At 38.7% G+C, this 21,312-nt stretch overlaps 1 protein-coding gene across 2 annotated transcripts in view; it reads right to left on the bottom strand.

Annotated features, from left to right (window-relative positions):
* Positions 1–20,449, bottom strand: part of MED13L (mediator complex subunit 13L) — a 294,916-nt gene extending 274,467 nt beyond the window's left edge. For both annotated transcript variants that reach the window (XM_044244203.1, XM_044244204.1), the window contains exon 1: positions 20,295–20,449. In XM_044244203.1, coding sequence (XP_044100138.1) covers positions 20,295–20,366 — 72 coding nt within the window. In that variant the 5' untranslated portion in view covers positions 20,367–20,449. The remainder of the gene's footprint in view (positions 1–20,294) is intronic.
* Between the last annotated feature and the right edge of the window lie 863 nt (positions 20,450–21,312).

Genomic DNA, 21,312 nt, shown 5'->3' with positions numbered 1-21,312 from the left:
AAAAAAGAAAATCTTGGTTACCCTGGAGTCACAATTAGAACTCTCATACAATTGGTGGAAATGTAAAACGATACAACCGTATTTTTTTTTTTTTAAGATTTTATTTTATTTATTTGACAGAGAGAGATCACAAGTAGGCAGAGAGGCAGGCAGAGAGAGAGAGAGGAGGAAGCAGGCTCCCTGCTGAGCAGAGAGCCCGATGCGGGACTCGATCCCAGGACCCCGAGATCATGACCCGAGCCGGAAGGCAGCGGCCTAACCCACTGAGCCACCCAGGCGCCCGATACAACCGTATTTTAAAAGTTTAACATTTCTCTATAGAGTGAACCCAGTTTCCCACATAAGCAAGCAAGTTGTGGTAAATCAATATAAGAGATTACGACCCAGCATTAACAAGAATAACTTATTTGCATAACAATAGGAAGCATGGCACAAAACAACTATATCCCATATGATTCCATTTAAAAAAGTCTAGAAGACAAAATGAATCTACAGTAACAGAATAGTGGTTATCTGGAAATATGGATGCATCACAGATGTTTTCTATTTTGATTTCAGCGGTGGTTTCTTCCACAAGTATACATTTGTCAAAACTCATGAAACTGTACTTACTTGCTTAAAATGGGTTCACTTTATTGTACGTAAAGTATACCTCTATAATCAAAAACTTTAGATACTAATGGAAGAATTCAGGGGGAAAAAAATCTCTCAAAAAAAACCCCCTATTTTTAATATAGCCAAAATATCATCTTACCATCTTGTTCATCTCCCTAAGTAACTATGAATCTCTTTTAGAAAGTATGCAATGTTTTTGAAAAATTATTTTCACACCTAAGTACATCAGAACACTGGTTAATGATTTATATTTATTAACCTTAACTAAAAGAGAACTCTTGTGAAATTTCTGGGAACTGAATTATTTAATGAAGTTCATTAGAGTCATCAGGATGATTTCTCATCCAACTGCAATAACAGACTACAGACAATAATTTCTATCATTTTCTCTGCATAGCAGACATTGTTAGTTGGCTACCCAAACATGAATGGCTCCTTACTCCGTGGTAACATACATTCTATATTACTGAGGCAAACAACATGCTTCCTTAAAACTTCCTTGATATGGCTAGAAGTGTTACAAGGAAATTGGAAGACGTTTCCTTAAAAAAGAGTAACTCTAATTCTGGGTTGATTTTTTGTGTATCCTTCCTACCTTCCCTACTCCTTCCAATCCAGAATACCACAACCATGACTAGAGTTTGAACAACCATCTTGGACAATATGCGACTACTTGTGATAAACTAAAGACAAGGGAGTAACAAGAAAAAGCCTGGGATACTTGATGACGCAGACAGGACCAAACCAGCTCTTAAATGCCTGCCTCCAGGCTGCTTACATATAAAAAAGAAATTAACTTCTGTCTTGTTTAAACTATTTCTCTAGCTTTTAACAAACACATGATTATGGTACTATCGTTAAGTCATTTTTGGTGTGAGCATTCTAGCTTTTTTATTTTTAAAAAAACTAAATGACTTTTGCGGGCACCTAGGTGGCTCAGTGGGTTGAGCCTCTGCCTCCGACTCGACTCATGATCTCAAGTCCTGGGCTCTCTGTTCAGCAGGAAGCCTGCTTCCCCCTCTCTCTCTGCCTGCCTCTGCCTACTTGTGATCTGTCAAATAAATAAAATCTTTAACAAAAAATAAAAAATAAATAAAAATAAAAAACTAAATGACTTTTAGTGAGGTGATACTTTTTTTTTTTTTTTAAGATTTATTTATCTGAGAGAGAAGGCGGGAGCATCATCTCCAGCAAGCTTCCTGCTGAGCACAGGGCTCAATCTCACCACTGCAAGATCACTGCCTGAGCCAAAACCAAGGATGCTTAACCTTCTGAGCCACCAAGGAGCCCCTAGAAGTTTGTTTGTTTGTTTGTTTGAGACTATGCAGTTACCTAGGTTTTTATCTTGCCCCAGTCATTGATCAAAACAATAAACTATCCTACTTTTTCATTTTCCAAATTATTCCTCAATTTGGAATAAAGCATTCTAAAAGAAAAAAAATCTATCTCCCTCTCTGTGGGAAGAAATTTTAAGCTGCATTATTACTCCATTAATCTCTGATGAAACTTTAAAAAATTGTAAACTGTATTACCACTCCATTAATCTCAGGCAAATCTATATGCTCCAGTGATTTCTACCTTCATACCTGCGCTATATTATATGGTCTACACTGTTAATTTTTAAAAGGCTCAGAAAAGAGAGAGTCCAGTAATGCTTGGAAGAGCTAAGAAGAGCTTCACAGAAGCCCTTCAAGGATTTAGATAGGAGAACAAAGAGCATACAATACGTACACAATGGTTAAGTGTGTTTGGGCTCTGAAGTCAGAGACAGCTCCATCATCTGCTGGCTGTTTAAACTGACATACTGGTTACAGGAGTTAAAATTCTTGCTTCAGTTTTTTTATCTGAAACATGGGAACAGTACTACCTCATCAGCACCTTGATGAGAAAAATACATGTAGCTGGCAAGTAACTAGACAGTTTCAGGCAATTAATAAGCACTTTTCGAAACAGCAAAAGCTCTAACAATGTGTATAACATTTAAGATCTGACCTGAAATACAGATTCCTATTAGTGAACACATGGAAATTTTAAACAGGAAAACAAAAAGGTTTTTTAGAGATTAATAGCTTTTAAAAAATAAGAAAACCACAGAATATACATACCCATATATATGAAAAGATGCTCATGACCTCATTAAAAATAAGGAACTGAAAACTAACATACTGAGATTATTTCATACATAGAGTAGAAAAAATTCAAGTAAGTTTCATTAGAGGCAAGGACAGAAGACATGGGGCATTTATATATTGCCCACAGGAATGTAAACTGACACTTTTTAAAAAAATGTTTGACTAGGGGCGCCTGGGTGGCTCAGTGGGTTAAAGCCTCTGCCTTCGGCTCAGGTCATGATCCCAGGGTCCAGGGATCAAGCCCCACGTCCGGCTCTCTGCTCCGCGGGGAGCCTGATTCCTCCTCTCTCTCTCTCTGCCTGCCTCTCTGCCTACTTGTGATTTCTCGCTCTGTGTCAAATAAATAAAATCTTTAAAAAAAAAATGTTTGAGTATATCAAAATTTAATGCATAACTGTACTGGCTCAGAAAAAAGTGAAATGATGTTTCTCATAGCTGATGGTCAAGCAATAGTGCATCCATCCTATAATGCAGAATACCAACTGTTAAAAAAAATAGAAAAAAAATGAGGTATATCTAAATTTGCTGACTTATTACAATATCTTCAGACACTATTAAGCAGAAAAAGCATGCTACAGGAGAAGCTGGAGAATTATCCCCCATGATTTTTTTAATCTATAAATATGCCTATCATCAACAGAATGCACAAACAGGTGTAGGAGTGAATTTTAAGTCCACATTGTTAGAACATAGTATTAAACTAAAAAAGGCAAGTTGCAAAAGAATATAGTATATTCCATTTATAAAAAGCTCAAAAACAAGCAAAACTATATACATACACACATCCTAAACATACATAATTAAAACTTTTTTAAAAATACACAAAGAGAGATGCTTGGGTGGTTCAGTTGATTAGGCATCTGCCTTCAGCTCAGGTCAGGATCCCAGGGTCTGCATCAGACTCCATGGCTTAACAGGGAGCCTGCTTCTCCCTCAGCCTGCCAACGCCCCTGCTCGTGTGTGCTCCCTCTCTCCCTGACAAATTAAATCTTTAAAAAAGTAAAATAATAAAATAAGTAAGAAATTTTTTAAAAATACAGAAAGATAGGGGGGCCTGGGCAGCTCAGTCAGGTAAGCGTCCAACACGTGATCTCAAGTGTACATCTTGATCACAGGGTAGTGAGTTCAAGCCCTGTATTTGGCTCCACACTGGGCGTGGAGCCTACTTAAAAGAAAAAAAAAAAATACAGAAAGATAAACATGAAATTCAGGATAGCTGTTAACCTCTGAAGGGAGAAGGAAGAATGGGAAGGGAAGGGCAGCACGGGATTATGCAAAGGATAAAATGTTCTTTTTCTTACTCTGGGTATCAGGCACATGGGTGTTCACTGTGTCATGAAGATTCTTTCTATGTGATTTACACATACTACTTTTATGTACTCATATTTAATAAAAAATTTTTGGAACTGCATATGTATATGCACAAACATACGTGAAAGAAAAACTCTGGAATGATGAAAATTAAACTGCTGGTAGTTACCTCCCCATGGTGGCAGGGAACCTTCATGTTTTATTATTTGAATATTGTTTGAATTTGAAACTAATTACATAATTTTTATTAAATATATAAAATACATAATTTTTCTTTTAAAATTATAACTACAAAACTGTAACCACATGGAAAATGTGTGAGTGAATTCAGCTGAATGAAGAACTATATTTATACTGTGATTACCTCTACATACACAAAAAAGGGAACATTAACAAGAATGGAAGAACTGGGGTAAATCTGATGTAATGGACTGTTTTCGTTTTATATAAGTTTTAATTTCTTGGAATTTACATTTCTTGGAAATATTTCATATTTCATTAACTACTACCTCACTTGGAGAGAAATTAAAGAAAAATAACAACTGCAAGAAAGCCAACTCTCCACCTTCAGGGTAGCCAAGTGAAAAAATCTACGCACATGGGAAGGCTGTATGAATTACAGCCAATTGACAATGGATAGTACACACTGTGCCAGTAAGTGCACTCAGAACAACAGGAGAGGATCCCCACCACACCAAGGAGATTACATCAAAGAGTTCTGAAGTGCATTGTACATTTTAGAGCTTTCACTGACAACTGGCACTGCCAAGTAAAAGTACAGCCCTGACAGGGAAGGCTCCACAGTCCAGAGAGCCCAGGAATGTGCTGAAAAAGCAACGGGGTATGGAGGGACCAGCAGAGAGGGACGGAGGAAGGGAAAACTTTCCCCAAAATGCGAGGTAAAGATACGACATGGCATAACAATCACACTCTTAACACCTATAAAAATATCATACAATCAGAAAGCTAAGTACTGAGGGAACAAAAACAGAATGGCAAAAATAGAAATTTAAAAGAACTCAAAAGTCAGAATGAGGGAGAGACACCAAAGACACATACTGTTTGGAGTCTTCACAAATATCTTCTCTACTCTATCCACTACACCAATTCCTACAAATTGGCAATTTCCACAAAGGCAAGAAGAAAACCAAGGTTACAAGTCTATTTCCTCCTCCTACCAAAAATATCACCAATATGAAATGTAACCAAAACCTTTAAAAAACTCAAGGAAAACATCCCAAAACAGATTTGCAGAGAAAACATGTAATCTGCTTCCTGAGCTTACCACTATTAGAAGCAAAGGCTCTATGTAACAAAGGCTATGTGGCTATGTGGCTAAAGCCCACTGCTGTCAGGGTACCCCCCACCTTTTTTTCTTTCTTCCCGTCAGGGTTTCTCCATGCCCATTTCTGATAATCAAAGTTTCATGAGCTCTTCCTCTGCCAAAGTGTTAATTCCACCTCCATCACCACCCACACCTCTCCAAAGGCCCTTTTCCATCCACCCTACCAGCCTTGCCTTCTCCATTCTTCCCCACATTTTTCTCCCCATCCTTCCTCTTATAAATCTCACTCCTCAACTTCAGAGAGAACTCTTCTTCTCACTGCCTCAAATCTTATCTGAAAACAGGCAGGTTACAGATGTAAATGTTTTTTACTTTCTTTTCTCTAAACCTGCCCTTTTGCCCCAAGATCCTGTCCATAATTATTTTAAAACTTTTTGAGTTCTGTAGGACCTAACAGCAAAGACCAGGCTCAGTGAATACTTTCATAAATGCATACCTGTGATCAAAGCCTAAGTCTTCTGCTAACAACTATAGCACATAGATGCTTCCAACTCTTCCTCATTTTACATGCACAAGAATGCAAATGCCATAAGATGAAGAAAGAACACATCTGTTTGCCATTTGGTTCCTCTCCCATGACATATGTAATTGGTCACCAAGTCCTATCAGAAGTACCTCCAAAATATCACTTGATCCATTTATTATCTCATTCTGCTCCTACTAGCCCTGCATGATTTCTTACATCTAGCCTACCCTAGGAGCCTTCTCTCCGCCTTTGGTTTCTCCCTATTACAATCTACACTCCACAGAGCCCACATGAGTTCTCTCTCTGAAACATACATCTGCTCATGTCATTATTCTCCTTAAAATCCTTCAGGCATTCCCCCAGTGCATACAGAATAAACTTCCAGCTTCTTCATGTCATCCGATCTGGCATCAAACATCACCTTTCAGTCTTCTTTCCCCTCTATTACAGACTAGGCATTAAATAAAAAGTATACCTAATGAAAGAATAATTGACAAGATGTCCCGAAATGTTATTGGATGACATACATTTTATTTATATAATTGACAAACTTATTCATCTCAACCATACATTATTACCACCGAAATCAAACTTTTACAAAATGGCTAAAGTTCTATCCACATAATTTTTTAAAACTAGGTTGAGGTGTTTAAAACATTTCTATTTTCAATTCCAATATAAAAATGTAAGGTGGGTAACAAGGAATATAAATCAACAGTTACTTTCTAAAATGAACGTTAACATATATTATACCAAATTTCTCAGAGTTTCTGGAATATGTCAAAGTCAGCTCTTTGGATTCTTAACAGTGTATCACATCTACCATATGAGAAAGTTTGGCAACAAACTCAAAGCTCCTTTAGAAGATAAGTGCCTCCTTAGTGAGTTTCATTCATTTTTCCATCTAGAATATTCCTTGAGATTACTAAAGAAACTACCAAAACAAGCTATTTATCTTAATAGATTCAGGAGAAGACTTTCCTAAGAAAAAATAAATCTTTTTCAGCTCAAATTTATAAAATCTACTATAGAAATCAGTTTATTAGCTTACACGTAGCAAAATATGAGATCTCATAAGAATCACACCACTGTTTAAATGTTATAGGATCTTGCACACAGATTCAAGAATAGCACCATCTGTCTGGGTTACAAAGCTCAGTTTCACCACGGTATCACCAAACAGCAACAAAATATCATTTTCATATATATATATATATATATATATATATAGTAATTTACAGACATATACTGAATTTAATCTATTTGGGATCAGCACACTTGATTCAATCTACACAGATGATTTCATTTTGTATGTAAACCAACATATTTTAAAAAATGTTTTTAGTAAGTAAAGTTTGGTTAGGAACTTATATTTCAAAAGATAAATATTTATGGTCTTCAGCAGCTGGTATGTAGATTTATGCTCTGATAGAACCTCTAAATATTAAACTGCTCAGGTGCTTTACAAATGTGTAAAACTAAAAAGTACCTGTTGTTGAGAATAATTATCATTTAAGTAAATGTTCCTAAAATATCTATAGCTCTAGAATTACAACACCACATTTTCTCTAAAGACTTCAATCCTCCCATTTTTTTTTTTAAGAGGGGGGAGAGAAGAGAAGGGGGATAGAGAAACTTAAGCAGGCTCCACACCCTGCACAGAGCCTGACATGGGGCTCACTCTCAAAACCCGGAGATAAAATCAAGAGTCGGACACTTAACTGAGTCAGCCATCCAGTGTCCCCTCAATTTCTTTTCTTTAATGTGAAAAAAACTTAAAAAGAGAATTATAAATTCAACCATGAAGAACATAAAAATAAAGCTGAGAAAAATTTCATTATATTCCTGAATCCAAAAATAGAAAATACTTGCCACTGCAACTTGTAATCTAAACAATTAATATAGGCACGACTGTTACAGTTAGAACACCCTCTACACCTCCCCTCCACTGAATACTACGGCAGACCACAAGAGGGTGAAATTCTAAATACATATGAGTGCTCTTTGTCCTAATCTTCACCAGTGGAAGAATTGCTAAAGAGCATTTATGGAATACAAGACGGCATACTGGGTAGTCTCAAATGAGTAAACCAACAGTAAAAGGCAGGGTAAAAATCTTAGTCTCAAACTTTCTGCTAAAATTTTAAGAGATTATCTCAACAGGATACTTTTTTTTATTTATCCGAAGGCTTTTCTTAATCATTACTTCAGTCTCACTAAAAATGGACCTTAGGATGGTATTTGATCTTCACTAGACAGACAAGGTATAACTACAATTCTACTCAATTCTACTCTCCCTTTATAATTTGCCTTGATCCCCAAAGAGCGAAAATCCCACCTCCACTTAATTTGTCCCAATATCCAGTCTTAACAATTAATGTACCACTAAATTAAAATCACCTTCACTGAAACAATTAATATGCCACTAAATTAAAATCAGCTTTCATTGAAAACAAAATACATTGAACCACCAGACTCAGAACCTGGAGGCAGTTCTATACGAGCAGGGCAGGAATTCTTAGCACACATCTACAATGTATGTATGCCATATATCCAAAAGTGAAGTTCTTTTCCAGGATTTTTGCTCATCATCAGTAAGAACCCCATCCTAAGGTACTAAATTGCTGACTTGGGCAACAATTTGGAGCAAAATTAGAGAGAGAGAAGAAAACATACCGACGGAAGAGGCATCCTTTAAAATAAGATTTTCTGGAGTGGCTGACTAAACTATAAAAGAAATTCCAGAGAAAAAGAACCAGAAAAATATGGACAACAGCAATGGTATTTGATACAATTTAAGGGGGCTTACTTTTTGAAGAGCACTTCTCATTTGGGCAGATGTATGTCGATTCTGACTAGCTCAGAATTAGCTTTATAATTAAGTGTACAAATTAAGAAGATAACATCTGACCTACTTAAAATGACCATTAAAGGAAAATAAAAAAGATGGCTGATAACAACACGCACATCAAGTAAAATGCGAAATTCTTAGCTCAATACATTTCATCTTTGAATTTGAAAAGCATTCAAGCTACAACTAAGACTGTCCCCTCTTCCTTCACACTTAATCACAATCTACATCCTCGCCATCTTTGAAGAGGTGTCTTACTCTTTTCTAGCACTAATCCTAGCCATCGCCTGGGTTCTTACTAGCAACTCCTGCTAGACTCCTTTCATCAACTAACAACTTTCCTTCTATCAAACATCTCTCTTTCTGCCCCTCCACTATTGCTGCTCCTAAGTCCACAAACACAAATGAGGCTCCTGAATTCTAAAAAACTTCTTTCAATCTACCTTTTAATCTCTTTTCCTTACCACTCCCAAATCCCTGCTTGCTTTACAATCAAGCTTCTTCCGCTGAAAAGTGTACCCCATTCACTCATTCTGCAACCCACCAGAATCCAGTCTATCCTCAATAGTCAAATTTCAACTAAGTATGCTGCCATCCAAATAGCAAACTTCATCTTTCACTCCTTACCTCATCCCTTCAAGGTCCACTATGACTATCTCCGAAAATCGTATTCTCTTTATTTTTATTGCAGAGAAAGCAAATTATAATCAACTGTAGAGCATACATAACATACACATTCATGACTTAAATATCTAGGCTTCATGAGAAGTAATCCTGGACCAAAATCAAATTTTTTTAAAATGCACAAAAGTTAAAGAAGGATGGGTTACAGAGTTCAACAGTTCTATTTTGTCTATGTAAGAGAACAATCCTAGAAAGGCTTTTAAGCACATTATTAAATGTAATACCATTTAACACACTTATTTTTCCTCAATCCATTTCTCATAATAGTTTCTATATCATCTTGGATTATCTCCTGCTTTTAGTTTCATATCCCATCTGCTCACTTAAGATTCACGTCTGTCCAGTTTCTGAAATATTTGTCACTTCAGTCATTAGCATTTTGCGTAATATAGCACTGTTTTTTTAAAGTTCAGAACTGAATTATTTTAGAAAACTGATTATTTTAACAACACCATTTCTTAATCCAAATTGGCCTGCCCGCACTTCAAATTTTCCATCTAACAAAAATTTCAATAAGTTTTTGTTTTTTTTTAAAGATTTTATTTATTTATTTGACAGAGAGATCACAAGTAGGCAGAGAGGCAGGCAGAGAGGAGGAAGCAGGCTCCCCGCAGAGCAGAGAGTCCGATGTGGGGCTCGATCCCAGGACCCTGAGATCATGACCTGAGCCGAAGGCAGCGGCTTAACCCACTAAGCCACCCAGGCACCCCTCAATAAGTTTTTTTTAAGACTTTATTTATTTATTTGAAAGAGTGTGTGAATGCAGGGGGGGGGCGGGGCTCCACAGAGGGAGAAGCAGACTCCTGAGCAGGGAGCCTGACATGGGGCTCAAACCCACGACCCTAAGATCATGACCTGAGCCAAAAGCAGATGCTTAACTGAGTGAGCCACCAAGGCACCCCGGATTTCAACATTTTGTAATATTTTCAAAGGAAACCAAGACCATAAATCAGAAGTGTTCTCCTACATACCACTTCAGTAAATATTCTCAAGGACAGACTCAGAATTATCAACTGAGCTTCCAAAGAATGTCCTTTCCATTTCTCTCTAGCAGTTCCTTCAAGATCCCGTTTAAAACTCCCCTTCTGGGGACACCTGGGTGACTCAGTTGGTTAAGCATCTGCCTCCAACTCGGGTCATGATCCCAGGCCCTGACATCGAGTCCCGTCTCGGGAATCCCTGCTCATAGGGGCGCCTGCTTCTCCCTCTGCTTGCACTCTCTATCTCTGACAAATAAAAAAAAAATCTTTTAATTAAAAAAAAAAAAAAAAACCTCCCCTTCTGAGTTTTTCTGGCTACAAAGTCCTATGCTATCTGTTAGTGATGCTCTTCCTCAGCATTTATCATATAGCATCCTAGAAATTAAATATTATATGTAGGTCTTTTTTCTCACATTATCAAAGCATTAGTCCTTTTATAAGCCCAAGCCAGATTTTAATCACTACTAATATATATACATTATTCAAAAATGAACTCTGGGGAAGCCTGAGTGGCTCAGTGTTTAAGCATCTGCCTTCAGCTCAGGTCATGATCCCAGGGTCCTGGGATAGAGCCCCACATCATAGGGCTCCTGCTCAGAGAGAAGCCAGCTTCTCCCTCTCCCACTCACCCTGCTGTGTTCCCTCTCTCACTTGTCTCTCTCTTTCAAATAAATAAATAAAATCTTTTTTTTTTAAATGAATTCTGGAGATGCCTGGGTGGCTCAGTCGGTTTAGCTGCTGCCTTTGGCTCGGGTCATGATCCCAGGGTCCTGGGATGGAATCCCACATCGGGCTCATTGCCCGGCAGGGAGCCTGCTTCTCTCTCGGCCTGGGCCTGCCACTCTGTCCGTTGTGTGTGCTCGCTCGCTCTCTCTCTCTCTCTCTGACAAATAAATAAAATCTTAAAAAAAAAAAAAAATGAATTCTGTAAGTCCTAAATTTCTCAAATATAACATATAAAAAATTAACATTTCTAAATAGTAGTTTATTGGTTACCCCTTCCAATCTCACCCTCAATTCTCTTTCATTTCACTAGGGCTCAGAAGTCCTGATTTACCATGTAGAAACTGTACCTCTGCTGGTGAGTGAAGGAAAAAAAGTAAGGAAGAGCTAAAGGATAAAGAAATACAAAAATCTTTCCTGACGACATCACAGGACCTGCCACAATTCTCAAAGTTTTAATAAAAGTGTATCAAAGAGGAAGCAGGAAGGGAAGGGAAAATTCTTCCCATGGGGAGGAGGGGGCGCCAATCTATACCTCTCAACACTCTCTTCAAGCCTCTCTCTCGATAGCAATCCTCTCTCCAAGGCCTAGAAAAGGGTTTAGGTGCTGGGCTGTCCCCACTCCCCCTGCTGGGGGCCAAAAAGGGTTTTTAGGGAGTGCCTGCTCTGATTGTCAGCACTATACAGAGGAAAGGTGCTCCTGACATTCTACCAGCAACAATAAATATAAGTTCATTCCCATAAAAATGTTGCCATAAATAACACAAGTAATCAAGTAAAACACAACATAAATAAGCTAACAATCATTTGTAGCAACAGAAGGCTGTTTTTACATGGAAAAAAACTCAGAAATTAGCTCTTTTAAATATTTCAGAATGCCAAAGAACACCTACATGTAAAATTCTACACCTCTGGATAAAAACTTAGGACTCTATTCATATTACACTTGACTAATAAAAAAACTACAGTTGAAGGTAAGGGGAATTCACTCCTTCAGCAAGGTCTAAACAATATTTTTAGATGTTGCTGCATTCTTAAATGGAAAATAGAATTTAGCCAGTAGTTGAAAATATATACTTTGTTCAAAACATAGTAAGGGTTGTGACATGCACGTCAGACTAAAACATGATTTAGTCTTTAAAAAGAAAAAGATATTTATTAAGTACTATTTCTGACGTTCCCTGAAACAAATCTCAAAATGTTAATAGAACTGCTATTTAAAGTTCAAAGAGCACTCTGGAACTGCCAAGGAATTAATAGCTTAAACCACCAAATAAGAGCCACAGTCCAATTTCCAGGCTCAGCCAGTGAGAGCTTAGGGTTGGTATGGTAAAATCACTCCGCATATTAAAGACACACCAGGCAACTATGGATCATATATACAAATGGAAAATTGGAACATTCAAATATAAAATTCAGGTTTTTCTTCTCAATAATGGCTTATTGGTGAGGAAAGATACAAGAACAATTTAATCTTCTGCCCCCCTAAAACAAGTACAAATACAACATAACTTTCATACTTAAAACAATGAATTTTGCCACTGCAACTTCCTAGTGAACCACCTAGGGCTACTCTCTGACCTGAGTCATAATTTGTTAGAAGTCTCTTCCTATTAAAAACTACTCTTTCCTTAAAGGGTACTCAAATTATCTTTCTTATTTCCTGCCCTCCTTCTTATTTCCATCACGTTTACTGAAGGAGAAACTGAGGCACATAACCGTAACACAACCAACTTGATCTGATTAGTTAGTTACTAATAAAAAACATGAATACCACTTAATTTTCCCCATTACCATTCACTGCCCATTATGCTGGACTCATGAAACGTAATCCTAAACTGAAGGTTTAGTAAAAGACCCACAGTACAGCTCAAAGAACGAAAATGAAGAAATTCTAGATTAAGTTCCAAACAAAATCTCTAACAGGTTCCAAAATCTATAGGTCGCCTACCACATTACAGAAAAATACTGAATTCCTATTCCTTTGATGTATGATAAGCACACATCTCTTGATCAGTTGACATTATCTTTTAAAAAGGTTAGAAACACCTAAAATATTACCAAGCCACGGTACATAAAGCCTACAAAACATATATTCAGAATACAGAGCTAAAAACCTATGTAAGTTCAAGGAAAAATAACATAATTGTGATCAGGACCTAAAGGAGCAATGAGAACTCCCTTAGGAATAAGATAGAGAACAGCTGTCCAGTAATTCATTTATTTAACAAATGGTTAATGAAGGCCTAACTATTAAAGAGAATGCAAAGATGATACAGACAGGGTCGGTGCCCTACATAACCTCATGTGCTTATCACAGGTACACAGAAGAAGGTATGAGAGTGACGAGTTCTGCCAGTGAGAGTCAGGGAAAGCTTCACAGAGGAGGTGGTATTTGACCTACTTAAAAGATGAGTAGGACTGTACCAGGCATATATAAACATGCAAAAAAATAATAAATAATAAATAAATAAATAAACTAGGAGCTGATTCCCTGAGTGAGATATACATATGTTCTTCCCTATTTCTCTTTAGGACATTAAAATTCAATCATGAGAATTGCCAACACAAAATGTTTTTTACACCAATTATACTCTTTTGAATACTTTACTTATTAGCTCTCAAATTAAATCCAGATGGATTTAATCATCTTTCCTATTTAATGAAATAAAGTAGAACTCTATGAGGAAGCTTCATGTATCTCAGACAAAAATACTTCCTCAGAAACTTGTCAATGCCCTTTGGGGAGAAAAAAATCAAAACAGTTTTCATGGAATTTAATATACCCTCTAGATGATCAATCTTTGAAATTCCCACTCAATATTATAAAAAATTTTTTTCACAATTATTTTATTTAAAACAAATAATTTCCTCAAATTTAAATATCAAATGTCTTAAAATATATCCAAATGATGCAGTGATTTAGAACAAATTATGACTCAACTATTACAGTAAAGAGACCCAGTGATGAAGGAGAAAAGAATATTTATCTGCACGTTTACCTAATTCTCTTTATCTTCCCCCGATTTCTTAAGTTAAAGTTACAAATTTAAACTATGAAAAATAAAGACACAAATGAAATCTTAATATAATCAACTCAGGGGTTCCTTCAGCAGTAATGGAACTGCACAGTACTGGAAAAAATACAAAATGTAGAATGCTGTCAACCAGGGCTCTGTGCTATTTCACAGTAGTAAAAATACAGTTTTAATAGGATTCTAAAATTCACCAAGAGTAAGAAAACAAAGTTTCAGAAATACACATACTATACCAGAGTGTGGAGATGCCAATTACATAACATTTTCCCTTAGACACAACAGATTCTCCTAATTCTCATCTAAAAATAAAGAAAATTAAAAGTCATCTTTATTCTTTTTTTTCCAGAATCAAATCCAAATGTACTCTGAAAGACATTTTATTAGCTCAGAAAAGGAAAACAACTTTATTCCAACAAACATAACTAAAGCATGCTAACATAAATGCAAGCAAAAGAGGTGCCCCTAAAAGAAGACTATGATAGCCAATTTATGGGGATAAAATCTAATCTTTACTACAAATGGATCTTTAAAATTAAATAAGACATTGTAGTAGAGTAAGGGAACTGTCGGAAATAAACACCAACCACATTTTAAATAAATTTAAAACTTTTATAGCAACTCAAGATAGAAAACTATGTAATATACATAAGTGACTTTATACTAAACAAAAATTGGGCACGAATACATATTTCATTCATGCAAATGAGTCTGAATTTACAATTCCTCGTTTATGTTAATATTTACCAAGATTAATGGAAAATCATCTCCCCTATGTAATGAAGTGAATTCCCCCAACAGAACAAAGCTAACACCTTCAAATCTTTCAAATAAACAATGAAAGCACATACTATAAAAAGAAATTATCTGAACAGGATCAGAAAGAAGTTAAATGATTCAAGAGGGAAAAAAAGTTCTAAATTCCAAGAACACATTGTAAATATTGATTCATTAATTCCAAAACTCTAGACTCTAAGCAAGTCCTATGAAACAAACGTGCACGTGTGTGCGTGTGTGTCTGTGTGTGTGAGAGAATTTTTTAATGATACGCCACTGCACATTTTAGGCTACCTAATTACCTCACTTTGCAAGGCATTAAATGTTATTTCTCAAAATAGCAATGTTTAAAAAAACACAAAATAGAAATTCTGGTAGCCAATACTGGCAACACAAATAGTTTATAAAGCAGATTAGCACAAAACACACTTTTAAATAAATGCACTAATAAAAATATTGCAGAAAGTCCTTTTCTTGATTTTTAATAGCAGCAATGCACATTTCAGTAATAATAATACCCAATATTCAACCATACTATTAATTTTCATCAACTCTGTCTGATCTCTCTCACTGGCTAGTTTCTATGAAATAAACATCACCCACTTTCAGGAAAAAAAAAAAAACACATCAGTACCTTCTACTGCTGAAGGAGGAAACATTACTGTTCTAACAAAAATAAGTCAAACCATTTCAGAAAAATATTTAGTCTATCTCTGAATCAAAGTTTTGACAGTTGTATTAACTGTTCATTAAAAAAAAAATCCAGATAAGCAATCTTTTTACTATTTACATTGAGTTTCATCTCAATTTTAAATAATCTAGCAAACATAACTATAAAATGTACTTATCTTTTGCAAATGATTGTCTTAATTTATAGCATGTAGTACAAACTGGTGACAGAGTATATCCTTTATTAATCTCAAGAGAAGAGGGGATCTCTCAAAGTGTCTGATGAATACAATTAACTCAGTTAACAAGGCTAAATTAGCCAGTGAACAAAAAAGATGAATCCATTTTTACATACCTAATTAATATACTCCACTACTGTAACTTAACGTTATTTGAAGGAATGCCTTAAGAGATTTTTTTTTCCCAAATAAATACCTAATACAGTCATGAAAAAAAATGACCAAAACATTCCAAAGAAAATGCTAAGCTATATAAGCACCTGGGATAACCTCAATAAACACTTGTAGTCCTAAAGGCACCTCAAGGCCTTCATCCTCACAAAGAAGGAGGAGTCCCAACCTAACTTCCTCTCCATGAGCACTTCAAGCAATAACACAGAGACATTAGTTTTGCAGCACGCAAGGCTTAGGTACATTATTTTCTCTTTAAAATTATGAACTCATCACACGTACAAATGGCTCTTTAAAACGGTCCAGTAAACTGCTACATTATGCCTTAAATTGCTGTCTATTATGTACTTAAAAATATTTACTAGCAATTGGAGGTTAATATGGCAACTATTACCGGGTGGCAATTATTGCTATTAAAAATATATAAATACTGTAACACCATGTGCTACCAACAACAAAATGCTAAACAGAAAACATACATTAGCAAATTATAAATATTTTCATTAAAGAAAATAAACCATCCTGAAAATAAGATGCTTTAGGTTTAGATACTAAAATTGGCAAGTGGGATGAAAAAATACCCTATGTATGTATTTTGGCACTTGAGAAGATGAGAGAAATCATTCCCTTTTGCTCATTTTCAACTTACAGCCCTCCACATTTGGTTCCAGCTCAAAAGAATAGATCCCAAAGTTTCTATATTTACCATTATCTTCCCTCTCTACAAAAATATAAATCTCCTAAGAAAAAAGAGAGCAGATCAACAACAGATTACATTAAAGCTTCATACACAGAATTAATGGTCCTTCATAGGAAGTATGTACTAATATGTGTGTGTGTGTGTTTCAATTCAGAGAGGGAGAATTTGATATCATCACCCAATTACTCCACAGTCAGGAAGAGTCTAAGCAAATAAAACAATGTGAAGGTGGAATCCACATACTTAAGAATTAGGTTGCACCATTTCAAAGAGTATATACTTAAAACTAGTTAAAGAACACAAAATCACTCTCCTCCATATGCTCTCAACAGAGAAACAAAACTAAAGAAGAAAAACTAAAGATATACTTCTATCTGGAAATTATGTCTTCCCTCAAGGGTGAGTTGATACACCATAGGGTGCCCTGTTACACTTTCCAAAAAGACAAGATTTAACGCACTTAACTGAATTATAACTGAGTGAGTATCTAATGAGAGTCTCCCAGAAATGTGATGGATAGCATGAGAAAACAGTTTTGTGTCACAAAGGTAACAGCAAGGCACGCATTTAATGCAGGAGCTAGGGATCTCACAACAGGCAGAATAAGAAACACATACAATCATCCATATCATACACACCCAAGACACTTTTTCCGTTAGGAAATGGGGGTAGGGGGTGACAGAGAATTTGGGAAATTTGATACATGCAGTAGAAAATCAGAAAGCAAAACAAGAACAAAAATCTTAAAGCAGTTGATTGCACAATCTACTTTTGCTAAGCCACAATGAACACTTGAAGGTAATAGAAAGTGGGCGGATCATTACTGTGGTACAGAACTTTAATCTCTAGTTTATATTTCAATCCACATTAATATGAGTATCTAGGTAAATTCTCTATAAACAGTACTTTTCTCTGCTCAAAAAAACTGCAGGCCAAAAAGAAAAATACATGCTATTATTAACCACATAAGAGTTCTTGTAACACATGCTTTATTTTAAACAAGAGATGATTTTATCTCCTTTGGAATTAACTATTCCATACAACGTACTTTAGACAACATATTTTTAATATTCTAAGTTCCTGCGGTATCAGATTTTCAAGGAAAACTGCATTTGAATGAGGAAAACTTTGTATTATCAGCCGCTTTTTAACTGATTCTCAATTAAAAAAAAAAAAAGCACCTTTTCCACCCTCCACATACAAGAGAATGTAGACATTCTACAGTCCTTTAAAAAAAAAAAAAGGGCAACCCAGGAATTTCTTGAGTTCTGCGTTTCAAAGTTGCCATCTAATGAGTAATCCTACACACACACACACACACACACACACTTAATTCCTGGTTTGAAAAGGTTGAGAGAAATACCCAAAGTAGAAACCTCTAGTTGGTCATAAAACACAAAATCCTCTCCTATGAAATTGCTTGTTCTCCAAAAGAATCTCAGGCATCTTATCTCTTTAACATTATCATCCTTACCTGAGCTTAAAAAAAAAAAAAAAAGATTTAAAAAAGTGTATATCTTAAAGCCTGGCTACACACATAAATATAGTTTCATTGGTCTACAAAATCTACTGTATATAGATTAGCCACATATACACAAGCCATTACCAGTCAGAATGATATATAGTAATTTCGGGGCTCTCTCCTCACTAATATTGGTCTACTTGGTTATTTTAATTACCTGTTAAAGTGTCAATGTGGTCACCAGCCACCAAACAAAAACCATTTTAAATACCCCTTAATCAATATGTTTGCTAATCTATTAAAGTCTCTGAATCTGACTGACAGTAAATGATATTGTAGGGGAGAGAAAAGAGGAGGTAAAATGAATTCTATTCCCATATGTCAAAAGACCAAGGGAAATTTATCACAGTACGAAAAGGAAGAACTGAAACGTTTAACTGAATTTTAAGATTAAATAAAAATTATTTGAAGATTTTAATTTTAAGATTAAATAAAAATGTTGGAAGAAAAAAATTAACCTGATCTATACACTCCAGTGAAAGCACAGATATTATGTCCCTCTGTCTTTGTGGGTAAAAAATCACGTGTTTTGATGCTTTCATCTGCATAAGGAAATATTTAATAAAATAGCACTTCCATTCGAAAAGTTGGCAAGAATGTGTATTTCTCCACCAGTCTCAAGGAAAAAAAAGGCATCTATGCCGACCCCGACCCATAATTAAATGTAACTAATTACAATTTGAACACTAAATTATTTATTCAGTGTAATTGTAAACAAGGATTAAAAGGAAATAATGCTTCAATCTACTGCAGAGATTACAGAAAACTATTTCCAAAATGCATGTGCTCCAAAGACAACCCCCCCAAAAAAGGGTACATAACTTAAAATAAGTTGGGTTTTTTTTCTAAAGGCTAAATTAAACAAACCGTTCAGCCAATTTTCCAATTATATTCTACGCTTGGAACATAATTGCCTTACATCTGTTTACAAATCTTTGCTCAATATTTAAACAAATTCGTAGTCTCCCGGGCACATAGCTATACATACAGTAACTCATGCACAAAGCACATATTTAAAGACCACGCACTGCAATTATTAGCCTAAACGCCAGGTTTAACAAGGTGAATGTTTTCAGAGCTAGGTAATACGACCCAATAAAAAGCAAAGATGGCATTTACCACCAAATGTCACAGCACCGCCAGGAAAGAGTTGCCGGAGCCCTATACATTTTTAATTTCGATGAATCTAGACGTCGTCGTCGGGTGCCAGGCTTCCAGGAGAACAATTGACACCCCAACTGCTTCAAGATTAAGGCAGGCGATTCAAATCCGAAGGAAAAGTTGTCAATTATCAGAGAGAGAGCGCGAGAAAGGCGAAGGCAGATAAAAGCGATGTTATCAAACCGCCCAGCTTGTTGCTTTTGTGTGTGTGTGTGGATTCGTTGTTAGGATAGAGAAAACAGTTTTTAAAAGACACAGGAGGAGAGAAAGAAGAAAAAGCCTTCTCCACCTTCCGTCGGCTCCGTGCAATGGCTTTACGGCTCTCCAGCGTAGTAAGCCCCGAGAGGCAGGCGGCTGTCGATGTTTACAATCGCGGGAGCTTCGGATGCAAGAGTCCTTTACTGACACAATCGCATTCAATCAACTGTTTTCGGGCGAAATTGTAGGTGTCATTATGGAATTTAAAAAAAAAAAAATTCAAAAGGCGGGCGGGCAGCCTATCCGACAAGGGGGGAAAAGGCTGCTTATCGCGGGCGCGGGCAGCACAAGGGAAAGCCTTCCACATTTAGGAAAAAAAAGGGGGGGGGGAAGGGGAGGGGAAGGGGGGTGTGATTGCAACAGAGGGTGGGCGTTCGAAGTGCGACCCAGAATCCGCAGCTTTGAGACTTCCACATGCAAATTCCACGCCGAGCGCCGCGCTCACAAATGATTTTTAAAGAGCCAAATAAACACTGGATGGGATCCAAGGCGAGGGAGAGACGATCCAAAAGGGGGAGAATCGGCGAGAGGCGAACGGCGGGGAGAGGCGAGGGAGGGGCGAAGTCCCGGCGGCGGGAGGAGAAAGTTGGTCGGCGGCGGAGGTCGGGGACCCCCCCCCCGGCTCAGCCCCCCTCCCCGCAGCCCGGCTACTCACCAGCGAGAAGAGGTTGGAGTGACAATCCTCCAGGCTCGCCCCGTTCGCCACCCAGTTCGCTGCCGCAGTCATGATCCTCCGCGAGCCCGGCCGCCAGAGCGGGGCATGTCGGAACGAGGCGTCCGAGGCGAGGCCGGGCCGGGCGGCGGCGCCTCGCCGGGGAGCGCGAGGCGGCCGGGCCGCCGCCGCCGCCGGGGGAGGGCGCGAGGGCCGGCGGGCGGGCGGGAGGCGCCGCGGCGACGCCGCGCCGGGGGCGGCGGGCCCGGGCCGGCGGGGGGGTTCGCGGCGGCCGCGCGGCTCCTTCCTGCTCGGGCGGCGGCGGCGGCGGCTTCCGCGGCTCCGGCGGCGGCGGGGGGCGCTGTCCGTGCGGCCCGGCGCCCTCCCCGCCTCTCAGGGCCGCCGCTGCCTCCCGGGCCGGCGCTGCGGGCCGGTCGCCGCCTCCGCCTTCCCTGTTCCTCAGCCGCCGCCGCCGCCGCCGCCTTGTTTATCTCCAGCCACCGACTCCCCCTCGGCCCCCGCCGGCGCGTGAGGGGAGGCGAGCCCAGAGCCGCCGCCGCCGCCTCGGAGCCGCCGCCGCCGCGGAGCGCGAACTCGCGAAGGGGGGGGTGCGGACGAAGCCAGCGGGCGACCCCGGCAGCCGAGCGACGTCCCCTCCTTCCTCTTCCTCCCCCACCCCCCCCTCCTCCCCAGTCAGCCTCGCTTCTCCTCCCTCCCCGGGCTCGCTCGCTCTGACAGCAATGGCGGCCGCCGACCGCGGCTCGGCCCGCCATTGGCTGGCGCCGCGTCACGTGACGGGCGCCGGCCGCGCGGGGGGGCGAGGGGTGGGCGGGGGAGGGGCCCGGAGCGGCAGCCTCGGCGGCGGCGGCGGCTACGGCTACGGCGGCGGCCGCGGCTCGCGGGCAGCTCGCGGGCGGCGCTGCTGAGCCGAGCGCGGCTGGAGCCTCCGGCCAGGAGAGGGAGGAAGAGCGAGAGTGAGAGAAAGAAGTACGGGCGGCACGGCTCCCCGGCGGGCGGCGGC

The sequence above is a fragment of the Neovison vison genome, chromosome 3, assembly GCF_020171115.1.
Source record: "Neovison vison isolate M4711 chromosome 3, ASM_NN_V1, whole genome shotgun sequence".
NCBI lineage: Eukaryota > Metazoa > Chordata > Mammalia > Carnivora > Mustelidae > Neogale > Neogale vison.
The sequence above is the reverse complement of the archived record's forward strand: the minus strand, read 5'-3'. Positions and strand labels throughout refer to the sequence as shown.